General features: G+C 47.4%; 1 protein-coding gene and 1 non-coding gene across 3 annotated transcripts; both read right to left on the bottom strand.

The window, feature by feature from the left end:
• Positions 1–200: 200 nt before the first annotated feature.
• LOC134389747 (U6 spliceosomal RNA) lies at positions 201–307 on the bottom strand. Its single transcript, XR_010024724.1, has one exon. It is a non-coding gene; the product is annotated as a U6 spliceosomal RNA (small nuclear RNA).
• Positions 308–7854: 7547 nt separating this feature from the next.
• LOC134388409 (tubulin gamma-1 chain-like) lies at positions 7855–12749 on the bottom strand. Of its 2 annotated transcripts, none has more exons than XM_063111427.1 (11): positions 12701–12749; positions 12306–12418; positions 11935–12102; positions 10838–10933; positions 10319–10398; positions 9740–9866; positions 9418–9504; positions 9147–9296; positions 8542–8694; positions 8297–8458; positions 7855–8109 (listed from the first exon to the last, which is right to left on the bottom strand). In XM_063111427.1, the coding sequence occupies exons 1-11, from the start codon at positions 12747–12749 to the stop codon at positions 7912–7914; spliced, it is 1383 nt and encodes a 460-aa protein (XP_062967497.1). In that variant the 3' UTR covers positions 7855–7911. The 2 variants fall into 2 exon arrangements, with proteins under 2 accessions (XP_062967497.1, XP_062967498.1); XM_063111428.1 differs by having other exon boundaries at positions 10865–10933.
• Positions 12750–14674: the final 1925 nt, after the last annotated feature.

Genomic DNA, 14674 nt, shown 5'->3' with positions numbered 1-14674 from the left:
CTCCCACCTCTAGTAACCATAGATTTGTTCTTTCCTTCTGAAAGTTCAATGTATTAGTGTGTGGTCTCCTTCCTCCCTTCCTCCCTCCTTCCCCTCATTCCTTCCTTCTTTCCTTCCTTCCTTCCTTCCTTCCTTTTTCTTTTTTTCCTTTGAAAAATGTGTATTCAGCTCCTTTGCCCATTTTTTAATTGGATTGTTTGAAAAATATGGAACACTTCACGAATTTGCATGTCATCCTTGCACAGGGGCCATGCTAATCTTCTCTGTATCATTCCAATTTTAGTTCATGTGCTGCCAAACCTAGCACTAACAACTATTTTCAATGGAAATATTTGTAAAATATATTATTTATGTCTCCTTTCTTAAATGGATTATACTGAACAAAATTTAATCTTTCCTATCGACTCAAGGCATGTGCCATGAGCACCAACATTTCTATTTTGCTGCACTGCCCCAGACTCCTTTGAAGGTATGTTTGCCCCTAAGCCAAATGGCTGCTTATTGCTTTTGCTTTTCGTAATATCTCTCCTTATCAGGATGATAGCTCTGTTCCTAACTGATTTTACTTTAGAGTCCCTACTAGCCCTTCCTTTCTCCTTCAAATTTGTGTTGGTCTAGGAATTTACACACCTAAGCAGTTTAGAATTTTGTCCCAAGTAAGAGTAAGTAGACTGTGAATCAAAACTTGACAGGCTCACCTGTGAGTCATGTACATAACTGTACGTGAACTTGGCTCTCCAGAGTGCCCTTTCCTTTTCTCGGGATAAATAAATGGATCTGTCTATTGCAGGCAAGCCCTCATGCAGAACTTGCTGAGTTCAGTGGAGGGGGATTCATAGTCCTCAGAGCCACTCATCTGCCCGGGGACAGTATTGCTCATGTGGAAATTCTTTCTGCTGGGGAGCTGTAATCTGCCCCAATGTAGTTCTCTCCAGTGGTCCTTGTTCTGCTCCTAGAGTGTCACAGAATACGTCCCCCCACCTCTTGCAATTGACAGCCCATCAATATTTGGCAGTTATCGTGACTCCTCCTAAGTTTTCTCTTTCTAGGAAAGCTGAGAAACCTCCCTCGACCACTGACTCTCTGTGTGACCCTGAGTCTCACTTTCCTCTCAGTGTCAGTTTCCTCTTTGTCAAAACTGGGATATAGCAGCGCCTGTCCGTACGGTGGTTGTGGAAATTAATTGAGCTCTACTGGTATATGCAGAGTGCTTAGAACAGTGCTTGATGTACAGGCAATGCTCAGCAAGATTTTCAATATGGCTTTGTATTTTCAATATTGTTTTGTATACATATAGCACTTAAAATTGAACAACTTTGAGACATTTTATTTAATTTCAAAAACCACAAGAATAAAACATGATGACATGCAAAAATTATATACTTTCAGCAATCCCTCTCTAGCTTTTTAAGTATTTAACTATCCATCACTTTAATAGTTTTGTTAAAATTTTTCATATCCGTTTATATTGTATATTAATATATAGATATTGTATATTAATTGTAAATATTATAAACATTATAAATACAGTCATGTGCCTCACAATGACGTTTTGGCCCACAATAGACCACATACTCAATGATAGTGCCATAGATTATCATGGAGCTGAAACATTCCTATCGCCTAGTGACATCGGAACCTTCACAGTAGTACAAAGCATTACCTTGTTCATGTTTAGGTATGTTTAGATAGACAAATACTTACCATTGTGTTACAATTGCCTACAGTATTTGATACAGTAACATGCTGCATAGGTGTGTAGCCTGGGAGCAGTAGGTTATTCCACATGGCCTAGGTGTGAATTAGGCTATACCTTCTAGGTTTGTGTAAATACACTCCATGATGTCCATACAGTGACAAAATTGCCTAATGACACATCTCTCAGAATTGATCTTTCGTTAAGCAGTGCAGGGCTGTATATATATTGTATGTTAATTGTATACTAATGCAATATATTATAAAAAGTTAATTTAGGATGTTAACTTTTTTCTTGTCCATAATATGAAAAATAGTGAGCTTCTTTCCTTGCTTGCTATTCTTATGGAATTCTAAACTTGAATCAAATATATCCACTTGATTTTGAAATAATCCTAAACTCTCATGTCTCCCATAGTTTTCAGATAGAGGGTAAGAATCCGTGAGAAATAAGATGTATCCACCCCCAAGCAATTAGGTTGCTTCTTCTTCTGTTTTTTTGGTGGCTGGCTGGCACGGGGATCCGAACCCTTGATCTTGGTGGGATAACACCATAGGTTTCTTCTTCTGTTCTGTTATTGGCATCTGTTTTTCATATCTATTTTATTGGCATTATCCATGTGTGGGCTCTTTACCTCTGGTTGCTCTTCCTGTTTACACTTCTACTCATTTACGCTTAAAACTTATTTTTTCTGGTTATCAAAGTAAAATATATCCATCACAGACCATTTGGAAAATATAGAAAAACATACATATAATACCACTGGCCAAATGTAACTCCTATTAATATTTTATTATACTTGTTTTCAGTCTTCTTTCCATCTCTCTATATATATCGATCTTTATCTCTTTCTATATAGTCGGCCCTCCATATTTGTGGGTTCCACATCTGGAGATTCAACCAACCACAGATCAAAAATATTTGAAAAAAACTTTCGTCTGTACCGAAAGTATACAGACTTTTTTCTTGTCTTTATCCCCTAATCAATACCGTATAACAACTATTTACATAGCATTTACTTTTTTTTTTTTTTTTAAGATGACCGGTAAGGGGATCTTAACCCTTGACTTGGTGTCGTCAGCACCACGCTCTCCCAAGTGAGTGAACCGGCCATCCCTATATAGGGATCCGAACCCGCGGCCTTGGTGCCATCAGCACCACACTCTCCCGAGTGAGCCACAGGCTGGCCCTCCATAGCATTTCCGTTGTATTAGGTATTATAAGTTATCTAAAGATGACTTAAAGTTCACAGAAGGATATGCATTGGTAATATGCAGATACTACCCCATTTTATATCAGGGGCTTGAGCATCCATGAATTTTGGTGTCTAAGGGAGATCCTAGAACCAATCTCCCACATACTGAAGGATAACTCTATATCCATATTTTTTAAACAAAAATGAAATACCACTGAATGCTTTTTCACTTCACACTAAATGGTACCAATTTACTCTTCAAGCCAGTTCCAAACTAACCATCCTAAAATACAGATTTCATCACATTCCTTCTCAGCTCAAGAATTTGCAACTGCCATTCAGGCCACAGGAAACCTCTGAGCACTTCTTAGACACTGGGTGTGGCAGAAAGAATTGATTTGGAGCCAGAGGACCTGAGGTCAAGTGTGTCTTTCACTTAACAGCTGTGTGGTCTTGGACAAGTTACTTAACCTTCCTGAGCCCATTTCCCTATGATGATAAATGACAAAAATCCTCCCTCTAAGGGCCCAGATGATTCATGCTTGAGAAAGTGCATCATGCAGGGTAAAATGCTGTACAGATGGCAACAATGCTACTTCCCCTCTCCAATAAAATTGGGAGCCTCTTTAAGTTGGGTTCATTAGGAAGCTTAGTGATGGGCAACTCGGTCTCTGTTTTTAATAAAAGCTTGCTTAATTTATGAACAAATGTCTACCAGGCCTTAATTCAGCCCTAATCCCTCATACATACTGCTTCAAGATTTTCCAGTCATTCTCTGTGGTGTTCTTTAATTTGGGGTGACCAACTGTCCTAATTTTCCTATGACTGAGGGAATGTGGGCATTTCATTTTTAAAACCAAATCTGAGGGGTTTCTCAGGAGTCAAAGTTTCAGTGCTAAAACCAGAATGAGTTGGTCCCCTATTAATAACTCAGTAATGGATTTGAGGGTTGGAGGGAAGAATTGCTACCTCCAGCTTCCATGGCCAGCATCACTAAGATAATAATGCCAGTGAGATATGAGGAGGACATTTCCAACTGGGTCTCATGGGTTGTTGGACTCTAACTGCCGGGGCCTGTAGCTTTGCAAGAAACTTGATTCTACCTCTTACACTGTGGTTATTTGGCCCTGTGGAATTTAATTAAAACTTGTAAATGATGAGTTGGTTAACCAGAATGTCGATTGAAAATGTTTCGTTACTTTTCTAGGGCAGCCCCTTCCCTGCTTAAGATGCCTGAGAGGGAATGGAAAGGGAGCAAGTGTTGGAGATGGGCATTGCTGGACAGTGTACTGTATGTTGGATTGTAACTGACTCTCCACTGAGTGCCCAATTCTAGGGAGATCTAGAATGTTTGCAAACTGGCAGAGACCATGGATAAGGCTTACTAGACTGACCCACCAAACACTTTGTCCAGTGTGTGTGCCCACTGTGCTTGTCACCTCTTTACCTCATCTCAATATGCTTCCCAAAGTTGCGATCCGTAAGTTTCAGATTCCTTCACACAACTCTGTTTTTGGTTATGTGCTTCCTGCTACAGATTTGTCTCATGCATGTTCGAGAGTCCCTGGGGTCACATGACAATGGAGTGTTCTGGGAACATTACCTTTAAATGGCTAATTTCCTCTTATTCCTTTAGTCAAGAAGAAGTTCCTGTTCCAGGCTTGAGCATTCTGCTTTCTCTCCAACTTTTCCACAGCAACGCTTGTCTCTCAGCAGGGACAGTTATCTCTGTGGCTTGTAGTTTCTCAGACCACAGGGACTTTTCAATACCAGCACCACCTGCTGCCCTGATTCCCAGAGGCTTCCTTCCCTTTCCACCTGGCCTTCCACTGCCCTCTAGTTGACACACTTTGGGTTTTGCTGCTGGCCAAGAACAGGGAGGGGCTGCACTGGTGTGGGGTGATGGTTGATCTGGAAATAGCCTTGTGGGAGGGACCTGGTTCTGAAGTTGGCATTGAAGTGTGAGTCTGTTCTTACAATGCCTGGTGCTCAGCAGTCAGAAAAAGGAGACATCTTTGCGGATCCATTTCTCCCTCCCAGGGTATTTATTCACCCCTCTGGGTTGGTGACTGTAGTACTATCTAGACATGGCTTTTACTCTGGACTACCTGGGTATTTCTTCCTGCCTGGGACTCTACATTCTGCCTAACAGAATCTTGCAAAGGAGGACCTGCTTGTGGCCTGGAAGTGGGCCAGCTGGCCATTAATATGTACCAGCCTCTCTACATTTGCCAGCTCATGACCCCCCACTCATCACTAGCTATTCCTGCACATGCCCCAAGTGAAGAAAGGTTGGTCATCAGGGGCGGGGGCAGTTAAGGGAGAGAACTGAGACCAGGTACCCAGTGGTGCAGAAGGAGGAAGTGAAGCTGAGAAGGGACCAGGTGTACACTGGTTTTTGCTGAAGTCATCTTCCTCCCTACTGAGAGAACAGGCAGCTGGTTGATACCAACCAGGCTGGCTCTCCCTGAGTCAGCCCCCTGCAGACACTGGCAACTGATAGTGACAGCCTGGCTGCTTTGACTGCAATGGTGACAGGCTTGTGGCCTCCCTGCCATCCCTCAGGCAACCCAGGGCCTGGCTTCTGACTGCCTGTCTGTGCATCAGTCCTACAAGGATCCCCTCTGTTCATAGGGGTCTGACCTGTATAGTGCTCACTCTGTTCACATGCAGAGCTTTATTAAAGATAAATGGTTCATGGGAGGAAAAGTATATCCCCAGGCCAATAGTGAGCAAGTATGCTCTAATGTAAAAAGGGGGGGGGGATCTCAATTTGCCCAAAGTTCCTCAGTACTCTTCAGCCCCAGTAAGAGTGGCAGAAACTTTCTTGGGCTGGTGTTTCACCCTTGTGCTGAGCTCTGCCAGCCCCAATCCTTCTGATCCACTCAGCCTGACCCTCTGGTTTTGACCCCAGACATCCTGAGGGCAGGCAGAAGTTGCCAATTACCCTGACTTGGGTGATGGGGACACTTTGTAAGTATATTTAGGCCAGTTGAGGCAGGCAGAAGTTGCCAATTACCCTGACTTGGGTGATGGGGACACTTTGTAAGTATATTTAGGCCAGTTGAGGCTGACACCCCTTACCCCCACTCCAAGGATACAATCTACCCTCTCTACACAGGTATTCAACGTGCCACAAACTCTGACAATCATGAGCTCATCCAGGGACTCCAAAAGTCCTCAGAAATAGGATGATTCTACACCAGCCTATAAACTATCACAAAAGGCAGGACAGTGCAATGGTTAGGAACACAGATACCAGTCAGTCAAACCAGGGTTTGAATCTAAGTCTGTTGGCCTCAGTTTCCTCATTTATAAAATGAGATTAATAATAATGTCTACCACTTCGTAAGGTTGTCATGAGGATTAAACAAAAGAATGTACTTATCACAGTGTATGCATGCATATTAGCCATCACTATAATCCTCACCTTTAGGGTATATAAGACCCTAATGGGGCCCGGACAATCCACCACAGACTAAGAAGAAGCTGCTTTGCCCTTTCGATCCTGAAGATTTAGGCTCCTAAATCAAGTACTTCCCTACAGTCTTTGACCAGAAGTGGAAGTCGCTGTCCTTTAAATAACTGGAGACCATCTGAGAACAGAAATATGGTGCCTTAGCTGTGGAAAAACTTTTGACCCTGCTTGCAGTCCAGGTTTTCAATTTGGCCTCTTGAAGAAACAGAGCACACCCGGGACACTAGGCAGGAACAGAGGGCAGCATTCCACGCCTGGAAGCAGGCAAGGAGCATGCCAAAAACACCACTTCCACATGGACGGCCCACCACAGCCACGGCTGCTGCAAAAGTGGCTCAACACAACAGTAGCCAGAGCCACCATGCAGGCAGCCCACCAGACACTCAACTGCAGTGACACAAGGAGAGTCACCAGCAAAGACCAGAAAAAGAGGAGGACATTTCTCTCCTCAAAGCCCACTCCAGCATAATAGAAGCAACTGCTCTACCACGCCTCTGCTTTTCTTTCTTTCTTTCTTTTTTTTTTTTTAAGATGACCGGTAAGGGGATCTTAACCCTTGACTTGGTGTTGTCAGCACCACGCTCAGCCCATGAGCGAACCGGCCATCCCTACATATAGGATCCGAACCCATGGCCTTGGTGTTATCAGCACCGCACTCTCCAGAGTGAGCCACGGGCCAGCCCCTTGCTTTTATTTCTGATCTTAGTAATTTCTGTCTTCTCTCTTTTTTTCTTGGTCAGTCTAGATAAAGGTTTGCAAACTTTGTTATTCTTTTCAAAGAATCATAAATAAATAAACAAACAAACAAACATACATTATATGGAAACAATAAAATAAAAGAATAAATTTGTCCTCTTGACTTGATGTTCCTAGACTCCAGCTGCCTGAAACTAGTGGATCTCCTGGACTGTCTTTCCAGCACCACCCTGTTTGCAAGAAGCTTAAAGGTAGCTGGTCTGATTCCATTGCTTGCCCAGGGCCTAGTGGTAGGCGTGGTGGCCTCAGGCCCACAGTTTTTGTAATCAACAGGACTCTCTGATGTGGGAACATGAAACGGGTGGAATGTTCACCTAATATAGTGACTTTTGACAGGCAACTGGGATCCAAAGGGGGCCAGACAGAGAACAAGGTAATATCTGTGGGCATATTCACCCTGGAAAGGAATTTCAGGTAGGTCAAACCCCACCTGTGTTCTCCAAAATTAGGCAGAAGGAAAATCTGGGGGAGACCGTTTGCTCAGAGTTGAAGATGCTAGAAATGGGGAGGGACTCCATCAGAGTGATGGTAAAAGAACAGGCATCCCCTTGCCCGGTTTCTAAAGCCTTCAAAGAGACCAGTGACTTCATTTATGTCCACTGCTTTATTAAAGATAGTCTCATAAGAGGAGAAGGAAACATGTCCCCAGGCCAACAGAGAATGTGTGTACGTGTGTGTATGAGAAAGAGACGTGTGAGGTCCCTGATCTGTGCTCTGAGGGGGAGGTCAGTCAGATGGGGCCTGGCCCAACCAATAAGGCAGATGAGGGTCCTTGTCCTGGGGGACTCACTGCTCCTGGGTGCCCCAGGAGATGTAGTCTGGCCGTGTGGCTGCATGGTACTCATCAATGAGTTGCTGCACAATCTCCCTGGACGTGTCCATCTCATTAAAGTTGTCCTTGAACATGTCCTCCTTGCGGAAGTGCTCCAGGAATGCCTCCCGCTTCCTCAGCTTGTCGTACTGACGACAGGTCCTTTCAAAGAGCTTGGGGTAAACAGAAAGCAAGGGCGACAAAGAATTTTGAGAAACAATGTGGCCCAGAGAGCCAGGAAATCAAGGCTGGGCTGTACTACAGCAAAAAAGCTGGAAGCAGGGGCAACTGGGATGGAGAGAGGTGAGTCACAATCAGGAATCCAATTAGGGGAAAAGACGTGCAAACTACAAGACTCACCGAGGAGATGCTGGTGTGGTTGGCCATCATCAGACCGCTAACACGGTGGGCTGAGGGCAGGTAGGGAGACTTCCTGGACAGGGCCACCTGGATGCTGGCTGGGCCCCAGGGGATGAAATTGGCCAACTTCCGTTCCCGGATCCACTGCAGGCTCTTGTGGACCTGGGGTGGGCACAGGAGTGGTGATGGTAGCCTCTCCTCTAGCCCTGCAGGTTAAGGGGGTAGAACTGAGGGGCCTCACCCACCTGGGTGGGGTCCACCTCTCCCTGGATGATGTTGAGGTTGGCAATGTAGCAGTGGTTGGTCTGGCGGTCCCGGCCTGTGGACACCATCACGTTCTTGGGCTGTAGCAGCCGCCTCATGACATCTAGGACCGTGGTCTTCCTTACGCTAGCCACCTGATGGGACAGTGGGTCACAGGGACCAGGCCAGCACTCAGGGCACAGTCCATTGATTCATGGACAGAGAACAGCGGTCAACACATGTTCCCGTCAGACTCGGGGTAGGAGGGTCTCTGTGGGGAATGTCTTTAGATTCAGGTCTGTACTGAGTCTCTGCCACAGGATTACGGTCTTCGCCCTCCTCCGCTCAGCAAACTCGTGCCCTTGTGCAGTAGCAAAACCCAACTCCATACAACCCAAGCCCTGCAGGAGCCAAAGGCAGAGGGAAGACAGGAAGATGGGAAGACAGAGAGCATGTCAGCAAGAAAGCTGTAGATCTGTGCCTGAGCGCAGAGCCTCTGGGAGCTGCAGAGGGCAGCTCCTGGGGTAGTGGGGGGAAGAGAGAGACTAGGTTGGGGCCTGCCAGGTCCAGGGCCAGCCTGGCCTGGGCCACTGAGGGTTGCTCTTACTGACTGGTCCGTGGTGAGGGGGGTGTAGCCGGTCATGAGGAAGTGGAGCCGGGGTGTGGGAATGAGCGAGGCAATGAGGCCGATGAGGTCGTTGTTCATGTATCCAGGGTAGCGCAGGGTGGTCGTGCTGGCCGACATGATGGTGGACACCTGGGGGCCGGGGTGTCACTTCATAGGCTTTGGCCTGGATGAGCCTCCCTTCCCCAGATGGCCCTCCAGCAAGGAGGGTGTCCAGTCCAAAGGAGTCCAGGAGTGGGTAGTGGGTGCTCACCAGCTGGTTGATCTGGGAGAAGGACGGGTTCTGGATGTGCAGGCGGTCTGTGGCGATCCGGTTCAGGGCTGTGTTGTCCAGCACCACCTGGGGGGACAAAAGAGGGTGGCAGATTTATGGGAACAGTGAAAATAGGAAACCCGCCTGAACTTAGGCTCTGAAGCTTAATTTCCTTTGAGCCTCATGGCCAGAGAGTCCCATCTAAAAGGGACTTGCACAGGCCTCTGGCAAAGGAGGGCTCAGAATGGGCTTTTTAAATGCATGAAGATGAATAAGTCGACAGGGACACTGGGAGTGGGGAAAGGTAGCATCCAGGACTCACCACACAGTCTGCGTTCTGGGTCAGCCTCTTGAGCGTGAGGAGTGAGTTGTAAGGTTGTACCACCACGTCGCTCATCTCATCCTGGTTGGGAAACACTGAGTACGTCTGCACCAGCTTCTTGGGGTACCTGGTGGGGGTTGGGAGAAAAAGATCAGGGCAACAGACTGGAGCTTGGTGAACATGAGGTTCCCCAACACCTGTCTGGAAAGCAGCTAAATCTGGAAGGGGAAATTGGGTGGGTCACAGGATCAGTAGAGAAGGGAAACTTGACTTTTGGAACTCTGTAACCCCCAAGGGAGAAGGGCAGAGAGACATCTTAGGATCTAGAGTTCCAGCTCCTAATCTGGCCACACTCCCTGGACCTTCGTACCTGGCCCAGATCCTAGGCTCCAATTCCCACCACTAGGAGTGTGATTGGGTTCTCAGTTGTTGTAACTTCACTTTCTTCACTATAGGAGAGACTAGAAGGGCTCTTTCCTACTCCAGCACATAGGGATGTTTATCTGCAGGGCCTCCCAGTCACTTGGGAAACCAAGTTGGAGGACATGTCTCCTCCTAGTCCCCCAAACACAGACTTACCTGTCATTCAGCCGTTCTAAGAGATAGGAGCCCAGGCCAGAGCCTGTCCCCCCAGCGATGGAGTGACACAGCACAAAGCCCTGCATGGAGAATGGGCAACAGTGTCCAGGTATCTAGTAGCAGAATTTCAAACTGGACTCACCCCCCACAATTTCTTTTTTTTTAAAAGATGACTGGTAAGGGGATCTTAACCCTTGACTTGGTGTTGTCAACACCATGCTCTCCCAAGTGAGCTAACCAACCATCCCTATTAGGGATCGGAACCCGCAGCCTTGGTGTTATCAGCGCCACACTCTACCAAGTGAGCCAAAGGCTGGCCCTTCACCCCACAATTTCTTGGACTCCTATCTTACTGAGCCCTTCCTTCCCCTGCGGTCCTTTTACATGTACAGCTTAGGAGACTCTGCCTTGTCTCCAGCAAGGCCCAGTAGCTTCTGTACAGTGCAAAGGGTACATGGGTGGGTCTTGTGCTGAATAGATAGCTTCTAACGGGTGTTGCCAAGACTTCCCTATGTCAGCTCCCACCAGCATTCCTGGGACACTTACCTCTAGACTGTCACTACCATCTGCCTCCCGATCTATGATGTCAAAAATGTCTTCGTGGATCTTCTCTCCCTGTACAGACAGACATGGGGGGTGGTCAGAGTGGGATAGGACCATGTGATGAGGGTCCTGACCTCAGAATAGCCACCCTTGATTCTCCTTATAGCACCTGAAAGTACTTTTTTGTAGCATAGGTGCCCTGCCTTTTATTTTTAAAAGATGACCGGTAAGGGGATTTTAACCCTTGACTTGGTGTTGTCAGCACCACACTCTCCCAGTGAGCTAACCGGCCATCCCTATACAGGGATCCGAACCCTTGGCCTTGGTGTCGTCAGCACCACTCTCTCCCGAGTGAGCCATGGGCCGGCCCCTGCCCTGCTTTTAATCTACATTGAGAGGCAGTACAGCACAGTGGTTAAAAGCAAGCACTCTATACCCAGACTACCTGGGTTCATACATTAGCTGCAGCCCATTTAGCTGAGTGCCTCTGGGCACGTTACTTGATTTCTCTATGCCTGTTTCCGCTTCTGTACAATGAAGGTAATAATAGAGGTCCACAGACCCTTATCTAAAATCCTTGGAGCCAGTTATGTTTTGTAATTCAAAATATTTCAGATTTTAGAAAGATAATATGGTACATATATGTATATTAAATAAAACCCCAGAGGAGATCTGAGGTGCATTAATCAAATACATTAATATTTCTGTAATGAAAGGTATGAGTAATAACAATAAAATGGACAGAAACTCTAAAATAGTCTGTCTCCATTGAGATTTGGTTTTGCTGCTCTTTTGGCCTCAGAGCTTTTTGGATTCTGGAAAGGCAGATAAGAGGCTGTGAACCTGTAGTACCTCCGAGGTTTAAATAAGTTAACACATGTAAAGCACTTAGAATAGCCTGGCACACAGCACCAGCTAGTGCAGGTTCTTAATATTATGTAGTTAACTCCCTGCAGCCATGTCTCTCTCCTTCCAGCTCTCATACATCCTGATCTGGTTTCATCTCTCTGAGAAGTCACAGGGCCTGCGGCCACACAGGGACTTGTGGGCCCTGCCAGGGAAGAGCAAATGACCTGGGAGAATCCACTGGCCCAGTTGTTGCCAGCTCCTCCTCCATGCTCAGACAGGTAGATGTTCTCTGGGTTGTACAGCTTGGCATATGGGGAGTTGAGGATGGAGTGGATCACCCGGGGCTCCAGGTCCAGCAACACGGCCCGGGGGATGTAGTGCTCATCGTCCGCCTATCAAGGGGAGTCCGGGAAGGGGCCCAATCGGCTAGGACCTGCCCAGTCCTCAGTCCTCCCAACACTGGCTCCTGCCGGCCCTCCCTCCTCAAGCCAGCCGCCTGGCCCTTTTGCCCAGCGGATTTCCCAGTACCAGGCCGCTGCCCTTCCCTTCAGGGACCCCGGGCCACGGCCGGCCCTGGACAAGTCGCTGGGGGCACCTGGTAGAAAAAGACGTCCTTGCGGTCAGTGCCCTCGGTGGCGAATTCCTCCACGATGCCCTCGGGGCTGATACCATGTTCGGCGCACAGTTGTTTCCAGAACTCGAACCCAACTGGGAGAGAGGGGGAGACACCTGAGTCTACTTGAGTCCTAAGGCCTGAGGAGCCCAGCTGTAGGCTCAGAGGCTGTCACACTCAAGGGTGGACCCAAGACACCTGGGTCTCTGAGCCATCACAGCCCAGGGCTGAGGCACAGCTCTCGGTCTGGGTCATCATACGCAGTAGGGCAGGAGACTCATGGAAGGGAAAGAGGGACTAGTGGATGCCGAGCTCTTGGGTAGGACCGGGAAGAGGCAGACCCAGAGACCGGAGGGGCTCAGGGCTCGCTTGCTCACTCTGGTTGCCGCACTGGCCCAGCTGCAGCGTGATGATCTCCCCGGGCATTGCTCTTCAGACGTGGGCACGCCAGCCCCGGCCCTGCGGGAGTCACGACTGAGACGGAGGCCTGGCAGCCGGGCGCGCAGGACGTGGGGAGCGCGCGCTCTCTCCGTCATTTGACGCGCGTGCTCGGTTTGCGCGTGTGCTGTGTCGGCCTCCACTAGGCCAACAGGCCAGGGAGCCCAACCTGGGAATCATTTTATCCCACAGCAGTGGCGGCTGGAATTCAGCACAGGCGCAGAATGAGGCCACGCCCCATCCTGGCCACCGCTCAGCGCCTGCGTGGTGAGACGGCGGGGGCCGCAGGGTCGCAACCTGTGGGGGCGGGGAGGGGCGGGGCTAGGGAGGGAGAGAGGGGCGGGGCTGGGGAGGGAGGGGCGGGGCGGGGGAGGGAGGGGCGGGGCTGGGGAGGGAGGTGCGGGGGCGAGGTCGATGAGCTGGACCAGGTGTACGGGGTCACCTGAGCGGCTCTGCTAGGTTGAGGGCCTGGATTTAAGCCAACTTTATTCTTTTAAATTTCTATTTTTGTTTATTGCGTTACAATATGAGTATACATAAAATTTACGGCTTTAACCATTTGTTGTAAGTATACAGTTGCATGATTTTACATGCGGTGGCATTGTTCTGTACCATCTCCACCATCCATCTCCAGAACTGTTTCACCTTTCCAAAGTGAAACTCTGTGCCCATTAAACAGTGACTTCCCATTCCCTCCTCCCCCAGCCCCTGGCAATGAGCATTCTATTTTCTGTCTCTATGAATCTGACTGCTCTAGATCCCTTACATAGGCAGCATCATCATAAAGTATTTGTCCTTTTGTGTCTGGCTTCTTTCACTTAGCATACTGTCTTCAGGATTCCTCCATTTTGTTTATCAATTCATCCCTTAATGGACACGGGTTGCTTCCACCTTCTGGCTATTGTGGATGATGCTGCTTTGAACATGGGTGTGCAATTATCTGTTTGAGTCCCTGCTTTCAATTCTTTTGGATAGATACCCAGAAGTAGTAGACATGGTAATTCTGTTTTGTTTTGGTTTGGTTTTTTTCCCTGGCAGGCTGGTGTGGGGATGCAAATCCTTAAACCCTTGAGGTTGGGATTATTAGCACCACACTCTAACCAAGTGAGCTAACTGGCCAGCCCGGGTTGTTTGTTTGTTTTTTTTTTTCCAGCTGACAGGTTTGGTGATCTGAACCCTTGACCTTGGTATTATAACACCATGCTCTAACCAACTGAGCTAACTGGCCAGCCCTCTAATTTTCTGAGGAATCTCCATACTGTTTAACACAGCAGCTGCACCATTTTACATTCCCACCAGCAATGGACAAGGGTTCTGTTCCATAAAATTTATAGGTTTGGACTGAGCTCCTGCACTAGGCCCAACAGACCAAACTAAAATGGAGTCACTCATGCTAAAACCAAATTGTTTATCTGACTTTCTCAGGAATCAGGAGAGTTAGTAGCCAGATCTCTAAATATACCAGTTTTAGCCATCAAGGTAAGGAAATTCCCTCTGCTTTAGCCTTTTCAAGAAAAGTAACTTTGAAACAACCAATCTGTCTTTTGTCTTCTGTTTCTACTTCTTCCATCCCTTTTCTGTCTATAAATTCAACCTCCTGTGCTCAGCTCATTGGAACACTCATTCTACTTTATAGAACGAGGTGTTGCCCAGTTCTAGAATAACAAATACAGTAAAAGCCAATTAAGAACTCTAAACTTGGGCTAGCTGGTTAACTCAGTTGGTTAGAGTGTGGTGCTGATAACACTACATTCCAGGCTTCGATCCCTGTACCAACTAGTCACACACACACACACACACACACACACACACACACACACACACACACACACACAATCTTTAATCTGAATTTGTTGTTCTGATTTCATCTCCACCAACACTTGTTACTTTCTGGTGTTTTGCTTTTTGTTTTT

The sequence above is a fragment of the Cynocephalus volans genome, chromosome 10 (genome assembly GCF_027409185.1).
Source record: "Cynocephalus volans isolate mCynVol1 chromosome 10, mCynVol1.pri, whole genome shotgun sequence".
NCBI classification, from domain to species: Eukaryota; Metazoa; Chordata; class Mammalia; order Dermoptera; family Cynocephalidae; genus Cynocephalus; species Cynocephalus volans.
Note: the sequence above shows the minus strand (reverse complement) of the source record. Positions and strands in the feature narration are given on the sequence as shown.

Bases quoted from the DNA above. Each gene is read 5' to 3' on its own strand.
- LOC134388409 (XM_063111427.1), bottom strand. From the start codon at position 12,749: ATGCCCGGGGAGATCATCACGCTGCAGCTGGGCCAGTGCGGCAACCAG. The intron at 10,934-11,934 runs GTCATTTGCTCT...CTGTCTGTACAG, and splicing joins GGGCCAGTGGATTCTCCCAG to GGAGAGAAGATCCACGAAGA. The intron at 8,459-8,541 runs GTGGGTGAGGCC...TGCCCACCCCAG, and splicing joins GAGAGGTGGACCCCACCCAG to GTCCACAAGAGCCTGCAGTG.